Raw genomic sequence first — 10,902 nt, 5'->3', positions numbered from 1 at the left:
AATCCAGCGATACCCTCGTCTATGTTACAGTGTGACAACAAACCCAATGGGAAGCATAGAAACAGCCCGATATATAATACCCACCGCACTTTCATTTACTTATACTGTCAGTTTTTTTTAATATGCTTACAAAAGACATGTGGTATGAATGTAATGTTCACAGCGGCTGCTGTATGGGGAATATTAATCCAGACCACAATAACTTGTTAAAGAAAATTGTGCTTGTTAAGTCAATGGAACATGTTGTTAAATGCAAGTGGAAAACAAGAATAAATTGAGGCATTTGTATTAGGAAACCATTTCAAATGTTTATTTAACATGTCAAAAAAAGGGCACACACTTGCAAATTGAAAAGGGGGCTGCAATTATTGGCCAGCACTATGACTTCAATTTAATACTAACATTAATCAAGTTTTGGCTAAAAAGAGAAGACATTTTTTGTTCCTTTTTTTAATGTTTTTTTTTTTTATAAAGAAACTTTATGTACATCGGTTCTTTTATACAAGAGGTTCATTGGATAAATGCATCAACAAAGAACAGTTCTGCAGTAAACTTTACAAAAAAATACACTTTGTTTCGTTGCGAGGTGTGGAAAAGGACGCGGTCAAATATTGACCAAGAGTAATTCTTCATTTCCGTTATTTAGAAAAACAATAAAAACAACAAATCTAATGCCTATTTCAAAGAAAAGCAATGTACAGCACAATACATGGAGGGAAAGGGCGGCGGATTATTCCTTTCAGTCATTTGATTTGGTGACCAGGGAGAGGGGCTGTGACTGGAACAGGGCGTGGTGCGAGTGGAGGGCGGCCTGGTGGAAGGGCGACGGCGGGGACAGCATGGAGGGGTGGAGGGACGCGAAGGGGATGGGCCGGCTCAGGACGGGGGTGGTGGGCTGGCTCCCGGAGCTGCCCATCGGGACGGAGGAGGAGGAGGAGGACGGCGACGAGGACGAGGAGGACGTCGAGGACGAGGAGGCCCTCCCGGAGATGGGGAAGTGGTGGTGGTGGTGGGGGTGGGGGTGGTGGGCCACGTGGTGGTGGTGGTGGTGGTGTGCTGGTGCATGCGGCCTCGGGCTTGGTGGTGAGGGACAGGGGCTGGGCCTGCTCGGAGTGGGTGGCCGGGGCGGCCGGGGACGCCAGCGCCGCGGAGGGCGTGGCCGGGGAGTCGAGCATGCTGCCGTGGGACGAGGCGGGGCTGTCGCACATCTTCTCCGGGGGCAGGTACTGCACGCACTGCTTCTTGTTCCTGATGGAGAAGTCTGCAGGGACAGAGAGACACATACGATGAGTCGGACCGATAAGTTAAGATCATGCTACGGCTGATGGTTTCAATCTGATTATGCGTCCCAAGCCGGTTGGGGCGAGACAAACGATCTGACAAATACAAATAAAATACAAAAAGGACAAGATGGTCACATGGGGGAGTGAAAGAAAAGACTTGGGATGAAATTTCAGATCATTCCGACAAACGTAGGCGAACAAAAGGCAAACCACGGGAGGGGAAATTAAGTTTGGGGGCGATTTAAATGGGAATGTGTGTATAGAAATAAGTATGCAAACAAATCTATGGGGATGATATAAGTGAATGCATTGACATGTCTTTTAAACACTAGGATGGACTAATCCTGGGAGGGTCTGCTAAGAAAAACGGCAGCAGACATACCTGCCACCATTAGCAATGAACTTCATATGCTGCTTGTCAAGGCGTGGAGGAGAGTGAACAGGTTAGTCAATTTGAATAAAGGAGAGAGTTTAACAAAAGACGGAAAAGAAAGGGGTGTAAAAAAGTTCATTCATGAATAAATAAGTGACTAATACAATCATGTTTCTTTTTTTGGGCTGCGCTCACGCTTGCCTCGACGCATCTCTTGAGATTTCCAGGTCAAGTGAAGCAAAGGCAATGTTATTTCAAACAGGAGAGGCTCTCTCTTTTCGCCTCCTCTACTCTATTTTAGAACAAAGGACGTTAAGAAGCGGCACAGAAGGACAGAGCAAGAGACCCCCTTACCCTCTGGTGTTGAGTCTGGCTTATTATCTCTCTTCCTCTTTTTCCGCTTTCCCTGTAGAGATAAACAAAAACAGCGCAGTCAGTAAAAACAGCCCACTCGCTGGTGTCAAAGTGAAAGTCTGCGGCCAAAGCCCACAAAGACCCCCTGATGTTTTTAGCGAGAACGACACAAGCTCTATTAGAACTAATAACAAACTCAAATGAGGATAGTTCTTGGTTATTATTGTTGGCTGTGCGTGCGCGACGCTCTGATTGTGGAGGGGTTCCACTCACGTAGTTATCGCGGGCTGACCATCCGGGGTAAAGCTGGGAGTGCAGTTGCCGCTCTTTCCTCGCCAGCTCGTAGTATTTGGCCTGCTCCTCTCGTGATAGCGAGTGCCACTGAAGACAGAACCGTGGAGATAAACATGAGGAGGAGATGGATACCCAGGCCTACACACACACACACACACTCACACACACACCACTCTACATGTAGCTCCAACACACACACACACTAACACACAAGTCTAAATACAGATCCAACACACACACAAAGACACACGCACACACACACACACACACACACACACACACACACAACAGTCGACATGTAGCTCCCACACAATCACACACACACACACACACAATCACCCACACCAGACACAGAAAGTGTTCTCTGCCTACCCGTCGCCCCAGAATCTGATTGATGGCAGCACTCTCTTTCAGGGTGCATTCTGCAACGACTTTGGCCCTCATCTCCTTCATATACAGCATGAAGGCGTTGAGCGGCTTCTTGATGTGGGGCTTCTTGTCTTCCTCTTTCTTGGGAGGTCCGGGCGATTTCCGGCTACGAACAGGAATGCGAAAATGGGTTATTGCCAACCGACCAAAAACCCTTGGCTTAAGACTACGTTCTCATCAAAAAACATGAATACTGGAATCTGGGTCATCCAGAAAGATAGAATGTTTGTGCGTGTGCATGCATGCGCGCGTGTGTGGGCGCTAGTCTGTGTGTGGTGCATGTTTGTGTGCGTGAGCGTGTGCGAAGCAGTGTATGTGTATGCATGTGCGTGCAAGTACGTGTGCGTGAGCGTGTGCTACGCAGTGTGTGTGTGTGAGGGTGTGCATGCGTGACGTGCATGCGACATAGTGGGTGTGAGCGTTGGCGTACGTTTGTGCGCATGCCGGTGTGTGCGTGCCTGCATGTATGTGTGTGTGCGTCAGTGTGAGTGGGATCCTCAAAAGGGCTCCTTCTTACGCGTGCATGGAGGAACTGATGTGGTCGCCGTGCGGCTCCTGCTTGATGGCCGGGCTGACGATGGCCGGGTGGGGGATCCCCGTCTGGTGCAGGCCGTGGGGGGAGTGGGTCACCATGTGGGGGGAGAAGCGGCTGGACACCAGGCTAGGGGGGGGACAGGGGGGGGGGGAGGGCAACGGTTCACAGCCAGATCCAAACGGGAGATCGCTCGTGTCGACGGGTGTCAAAGGGGACATTTGCGATAGCGCACGATCACACACACATCCATACACACACACACAGACATATACACATTTGCACACACGCACATCCGCACACACACACACATACATATGCACACACACACACACAAATATACGCATTCAGACACATACACACACACAAACACACACACATACACGCACATATATATATATATATACAAACACACACACATACACACACGACACATTTACACACACACACACACATACACACATACACCCACACACCCAAAACCACCCAGACACAGGCGCGTACAATCTGTCGGCGTCGAGTGTGTCAACCATATCCGTCTAGACCCGCAGAAATGTACCAATCGTCAAATAAAGGCCCCCATTCAAAGGCCCTTTTATTTCAGACAAGGGTGAAGAAAACGCGGTGTGTGTTGTTACCGTAGCGACAGCATGTACGACACCTGAAACCTCCCTGACTGCGCGGCAGACCACGTTGGGTCGTGCCACCGCCTCTTTACACTGGGTGCAACAACAGGGCCACAGTGTCTAACTTTCCGTTCCTTGTACAATATGGCATTGTCATCGCCAAGACCCACTTCAAGAGCGGCAGGTCACATGCTCTAGTAGTATTTCTTTCTTTCTTCATTTTTTAGATTCTCTTTCTTTTTTTGGTTGTTGTTTGGCAAATGTACTTTCAGACGCTGTCATTGAAGAGCTCACCATTTGTACAGGGTGTAAATGGGATATTGTTTCATAAATAATAACGGCTTTGTGGTTTAAAACCAACAAGCATTTACGATTTTGTTGTATAAAAAGCCTGCGGTACCCACAAACACACACTATGTGATTTTCAGTCTGATGAATGACAGTCCTATTAAGTATGCTATTGTTTATTCATTGTGTACTGAGTAAAAGAATAATGTATAAATTATTATATCCATAGGCTCTCATTACGTTTTGATTCATAATTCCTTCGCCTTCTATGATCATCCCTTTAAATATACATTTTTTATGTACAATTTCATGGTGGATTTATCATTTTATTCTCCTCTTGCGGTCATCAGCGAGAGACTTCCACAGTATTGATCCGATCGCAGGGCCTGCTTAAATATTTCATTTCATACCAACAACCGGAAGGCTGGCTACAAATCTTTCTAATTTTAACAGTGGGGCCGAGATCCAAGTCTAATGGGCTTATAGCGTCAGACGAGCTTTGATTCGCCCTGATCGATACCCAGTCCTTTCATCTCAGTGTCTCACACAGAGCAGACTGAGCTCACACTGCAAGAGACACAGCTGCTGGAGGCGAATGCTGCTGCCGAATGCAAATGTATTCCTTTACGTTAAGCCGACACAGAAACAGTGAAAACGTATATGTTCCCGTGTGGTTGGTGCGCCCCATGGAAGCTGAAGTCGGTCTGACAGTGGCTTTTCCAAAGCAACAATGAAGGGGAATTTTCGTGCTAAAAATTCGTCCCCATGCCTTCCCCGAACACAGAGAGAGAGAGAGTGCCTCGCAACAACAAGGTCCATTGGCCGCAAAACTGACAATTAATAACGTATTGTTTGGTGTTGTTCAATAGGCATTAACGTCCTGAAGACATGGTGTCCAAAAAAAATTCCAAAACAAAAAGCAGAGGAGACAAGTGATTACAGCCTGTCGTTTCACCGTCCCGTATAAGGTATCCTACACGCCCGGGGAGTTTGGTGTTAGCGGCGGGGTGGAGGGGGGGCGAGCAACACCTGATCCACTCACCTGGACATGGACGCATTCATCGCCAGCGCTGGATAGGGGTGACGGAAGCCCCCCGGGGGGATGGAGTACATGGGCTGCCCTTGTCTGAGAGTGTGGAAGAAAAAGAGAGAGAGAGAGAGAGAGAGAGAGAGAGAGAGAGAGAGAGAGAGAGAGAGGGAGAGAGAGAGAGAGAGAGAGGGAGAGAGAGAGGGAGAGAGAGAGAGAGAGAGAGAGAGAGAGAGAGAGAGAGAGAGAGAGAGAGAGAGAGAGAGAGAGGGAGAGAGAGACAAGGGGGGAGGGGTGTCAGTAAGACCCAGATCCAGCTGACTGTGACTTTAACCTGGCAGAACTAATCCTTCACCAAATCAACTCAAATCCCCAACTCAAATGCTTGCCCAACGGCACCAGGGCAATCGATTAGAAGGCCCTCAGCAGAACCCTTCTGTGGGTTCGAGCCGGTCCTGAGGCGATGCCATGTTTGGATCGTGCTCCGACGGCACAGAGTTTAACAGGATAAAGAAATCGTGTCATCTGCTCATTCTTATTTGAGGAGAGAGCAGGAGGGAAAGATCCCGCGTTGAATGTTTCACAGATTGAACAGTCATAGGATTATTTATTTGAGTGGGCGATTGAACCAACGACAAGTTAAATAAGACCCGAGGCACTCAAGCGTATGTGTTTTTTCAACTTTTGAACCAAGTCAAACAGTGATGGCTCGTGATGATAGCACTGTCGTCACCTGACAGCATGTGACGAAGAAAGCAAACACGCTAACAAAGATAGCTTTGTTTTAACCGTTTTTTGTTTGCGTTTTCACTCTATGCATCCATTATATTTCCTCTATTATAACACAGCACACACAACGAGGAAGGGGTTGTTATTTTAAAATGTTTAAACATTTTAAAATGTATTTTTTTCTATTCTTCCCTTCTTTTTTGGGGGTTTTGTGAGTAAGATGAGAGAGAGGGAATAAGACGGTTGGTGACTCACTGTGGCACCAGCCAGCCGAGAGGGTGGGATAACTGACCCACGGCCCCGGGCGACAGGGGGTAGTATGGCGACAGCTCGGATGGGTGAGGTGTCCGGGGAATACCTGCGGCGGGGAGATGAGCACAGCGATACTCAGAGACAGAGCGTAATGCATAAAACGTACGCTACATCCACACACTACAGCGCATACCGTACCTATGACACTGGAGTCATGAAACAGAGCGCGGTGTGTCGTAAAGGTAAAACAAAAATTAATTAAAGTATAATAATAAAAGTAAAGTAAATAATATTATTAATAAAATCAAAAAATCATTTTATCTTACATTTATTTAATTTTGATATTTTTTTTTTTTTAATTATTTTTGGATGAAATAAATAAACGCCATGAATAAATTAAGTGTCACATACCGGTCTTGGGGTCCAGGATCTCCGGTGAGAGGTGGCCGGGAGGCGTGCCCGGGGAGAAGTGCTCATTGCTGTAGCTGATGAGCGAGCTCAGGGGGTGGATGTGGTGGGCATGCTGGACCACTGGGACCTTGTTGGACTGGTTGGAGAGAGAGAGAGAGGAGAGAGAGAGAGAGAGAGAGAAAGAAGAGGAGAGGAGAGAGAGGAGAGAGAGAGAGAGAGAGAGAGAGGGAGAGAGAGAAGGAGAGAGAGAGAGAGAGAGAGAGAGAGAGAGAGACAGAGAGAGAGAGAGAGAGAGAGAGAGAGAGAGAGAGAGAGAGAGAGAGAGAGAGAGAGAGAGAGAGAGAGAGAGAGGAGAGAGAGAGAGAGAGAGAGAGAGAGAGAGAGAGAGAGAGAGAGAGAGAGAGAGAGAGAGGAGAGAGAGGAGAGAGAGAGAGAGAGAGAAGGGAGAGAGAGGGAGTGAGAGAGAGAGAGAGAGAGGGTTAGACACATAAAAAAGTGGAACTGTGAACTGGAGACGATAAGCATGTCATTTACGTAACTGTGTGAAACAACGCAGGATTGCAACATGTAATATAACCCAAACATGATGCAAGGGTAGGCCCACAACTTATTGATGGTTGTTTTAGTTGATATGTTTTTATTATTTGTGTAATATGCAAAATAAATATCTGTATATTTTGGTCTGTGTGTGATGGCATTAACTGAACGGGAGCCATCGTGTGTGTGTGTGGGTGTGTGTGAGTGTTTGTGTGTGTGTGTGTGTGTGTGTGTGTGTGTGTGTGTGTGTGTGGTGTGTGTGTGTGGTGTGTGTGTGTGTGTGTGTGTGTGTGTGTGTGTGTGGTGTGTGTGTGTGAGTGTGTGTGTCTGTGTGTGTGAATGCCCTGCATGGTAAACAACACACAACCGTGTGTGTGTGACTGGCCCAATGATGCAATCTGGAACGGCACCAAGGAACACTGAGAAGCTTAACGGACACATGCCAGGACCATTACGGCCGTTTAGAGGAGGAGAGAACTTGTTTGTTCGGCCCAACAAGCAAAACAACAGCACCACCAGTCCAAAAGTCACACCAAAGCACTTACCGACACACACACAGACACACACACACACACACACACACACACACACACACACACACACACACACACACACACAAAAAAATCAGGTTGAGTAGAAAATATTTTTTCATGAGATCCCTGATTGGAATGCAGGAGCCTGAGTTCCTTTGCCTCTCGTCCTTTTGAGCACAAACTAACATAAGATGGCTACTCCACTAAGGTAAAGGACACATCTACAACCCGACAATATCCTCCCTTCATAACATCAACGGTGTTCACCACAGGTGGGATTGCGTTGATCATAGGTGGGTGGCAACTTGGAGGAGGAAACCGTACGCGTGTCTTTTCTCACCAATCGTATTGCTCATCGCACACAAGTCACGCTGCCTCCTAAACTATGCTAACTATGTGCGGAACGACACAACAAAAACACACACACGCTGACAAACCCAGATCCCCTGGCCGCTCGTAGGCGGCGTGGACCTCTGTGTGCGGACCGGTGTGTGTGTGTGTGTGTGTGTGTGGTGCTGATTGTGACGACGAGAACGCTGAAGAAGACAATAATCGTGCTAATAATCGCCAACGTCTCTGCTTTCATTAGGCGGAGCGCGGAGGGCAGGGCCCGGCACTCATTTCCCCCCGGCCCGGCCTGCTGAATGGAGCGTTTGTTGGCTAGACTTGTCACATGGGAGGGTCAAGGGGTGGAGGAGGCGGTGGTGGAGGAGGGGGGGGGGGAGCAGCAAGGGGGGGCGGGCGGGGGATGGGCGGGGGCAGGGCAGTAGGGAGGGGAGAAAGGAGTCTTGTTCCTCCAGTCCTAACCTTCTTAAATACCCCCCCCCACCATCACCCCATCAAGCAAACCCCCCCCCCCTCTAGCCCAACCTCTCATCTCTTCAACGTGGTCCGGGGGGGAACAAGGTTTGCATTGAGGCTGCTTCTGTACACTCTCTCTTGCTTCATGCTGCTTAGAATTGTTCCAAAAGATCGTAGCCCTGCTTTTTTTCTTCTTCTTGCGTTCTCTTTTTTTTCCATCTTCATGGCCGTCTCTAAGGAAGATCCAGCCTTTCCCTCCCTTTAAACCCTCTTCACACTGGGCTTTCTCGACGCTGTGCTGAGAAGCACACATAAGTACCGCTGAAGTGGTGGAGAGAGTATAGACGGATGTACAACAAGGCTGTATTAAGGTTACGTTCCTCAGAGAAGGAGGAACGTAATGTTTGCTCTCGACACCGGAGGGAAAGTGAGTGCTACGCTTTGATTAAACATCCTCGGTTACTACACATGGCATCGCGTTCACGGTTCATACGTGTCAGGCTCGATTGTTTCGCTACATCCAACAATGTGTTTGAACGCTCCCAGTATTGCGTGCCCCATCTGAGACCTCTAAACCTGGCGCCAGCACATTTTGGGATGCAGTTCTGTGAGAATTCCAAATGCCGCTTATTAATAATTCATTTTCGCTTGGAATCCACCAATAAAGTGTTTGCGCAAAACATTTTCTTTCTATATTTAGGATCATCGTCTCTAAAAAAAATCGAATTTCCATGGCTGCATTCCCCTCCACAGAGTCTGAAGACTTTATGGACTAGAACTTGTTGTGCAGGTAATACCACCGATAAACTATTTTGATCGGCATCCCACCTGTTGGAACGCGTCTCCCCGGAGAGGTAAGGAGCGGTCGAGGTTCTGGGATTTTGCCTTTCGGGACCCAGGATGGTTACCTCATCACAGCTCTCCCTGTCTCACACCGCAGAGAACATTGCCGCTCTATTCCCGTCGTATGAATGAAAATAGATCATTTAAACCGTATCAAGAATATATGGTCAGAGGCGACCTCTCCCTTTTCGAGCCAGTACCTACAATAATCTGTCATGTCGCGTCGAAAGGAACGACACTCGGGGCTCAACCGGGGCTTAGTGCTACAAACAAGACTATCAATACCTCCTTTCAGGCGCTCAGAAGTAACATTCCTGCCGGCCGGGCAGGGCTCTGACGCTGGGCGACCTCGTCCCTGGGCAAGGTGTAATAAGGAAACCGCATGGAACACGAGCCGGGCTTTAAATATAAACAACAGCCAGCCGAGGGGACCGGCCGAAGAGCACCGCGGACCCAGACGGGTCTGACTGGACAGACAGACAGACAGACAGACAGACAGACAGACAGACAGACAGACAGACAGACACCGTGGACTTTAACACAGAGGTGCTTGTAACAGCAAACAGCTCCCGGCCGTCCCACTGTGTCCCCCCCCCCCCCAACACACAACGCAGTGTTATTCCTCAGGGCTAGCTTGTAACCACATGGACAACAGGTTTTAAATAGTAACATGAGGGGGATAAGAAAAAGGGAAACAAATTGCGCAGTAGTTGCTGAGCCAGTGTACAGGAAAAAAAGTGACTGATTGTGGAGAGAGAGAGAGAGAGAGAGAGAGAGAGAGAGAGAGAAGAGAGAGAAGAGAGAGAGAGAGAGAGAGAGAGAGAGAGAGAGAGAGAGAGGGTGACTCGAAAGGTGGAGGTGGCAATGTCTTGCTACTGGGGCTGTCCGGCCTGGAAGGCCGCTAAGAAAAGCACACTCCTTGGCCCGTGTGGGTGGAGGGCCGGATTTCATTCAAGCAAACATGGTTTTGGATCCTGCACATCTGAATTGGATTACTAGGCAAACAGCCGACGGGGGAACTGAGCTTAGAACAAACTGAATAACCTTACTGCTTTTTGTGTGTGTGTGTGTGTGTGTGTGTGCTCTCTCTCTCTCTCTCTCTCTCTCTCTCTCTCCCCCCCTCTCTCTCTTTACTCTTCAGTTCTGGGTGGGGGGGGGGGGGGGTGTGCGGGGGGCCTCCGTCTCGAAACGTCGGGGAAGACAGGGTGAAAAGAATGCCTGGCATGCCGAGAAATGCACGCCTTGTTTGTCAACGCCAACAGGAAGCGGACGTGAGAGGGGACAGACCGTGGCACTCGCCTTCACAATCTGCCACCCTGAAACTCGCCATTCATCACCCCCCAGCTTGTGTTTTATGTCTGGTCCCCCCCCCCTCCAAAGGTCACCCCCCCCCACACTTCTAAAGGTCACCAGGTGGAGATCTCCGAGGTTAGAATAATACACCATGCACCAGTGGTTGGTGCTGCTGTTGCCTCTCCCCGGGACAAATGAGTGTCTTCTCGTGTCATAGCTTTTATTTTTGAAGGTTTTATCCTTTTTATGGTAGAGTGAGATTGACAGGAAGGTATGGGAGAGAGGAGCATGATATGA

The 10,902-nt window shown here is 48.6% G+C and overlaps 1 protein-coding gene across 1 annotated transcript in view; it reads right to left on the bottom strand.

Moving 5' to 3' along the window:
- Positions 1–739: 739 nt before the first annotated feature.
- The window catches only part of tcf7l1b (transcription factor 7 like 1b), a 36,048-nt gene continuing 25,885 nt past the window's right edge, over positions 740–10,902 (bottom strand). The window contains 9 exon segments of the mRNA XM_030369878.1: positions 740–1,014; positions 1,070–1,261; positions 2,011–2,062; positions 2,284–2,391; positions 2,677–2,839; positions 3,251–3,394; positions 5,222–5,305; positions 6,191–6,293; positions 6,599–6,734. Of these exon segments, the coding sequence (XP_030225738.1) occupies positions 740–1,014; positions 1,070–1,261; positions 2,011–2,062; positions 2,284–2,391; positions 2,677–2,839; positions 3,251–3,394; positions 5,222–5,305; positions 6,191–6,293; positions 6,599–6,734 (1,257 nt within the window).

The sequence above is a fragment of the Gadus morhua genome, chromosome 11 (genome assembly GCF_902167405.1).
Source record: "Gadus morhua chromosome 11, gadMor3.0, whole genome shotgun sequence".
NCBI classification, from domain to species: domain Eukaryota; kingdom Metazoa; phylum Chordata; class Actinopteri; order Gadiformes; family Gadidae; genus Gadus; species Gadus morhua.
This window is presented reverse-complemented; position numbering and strand designations above follow the sequence as displayed.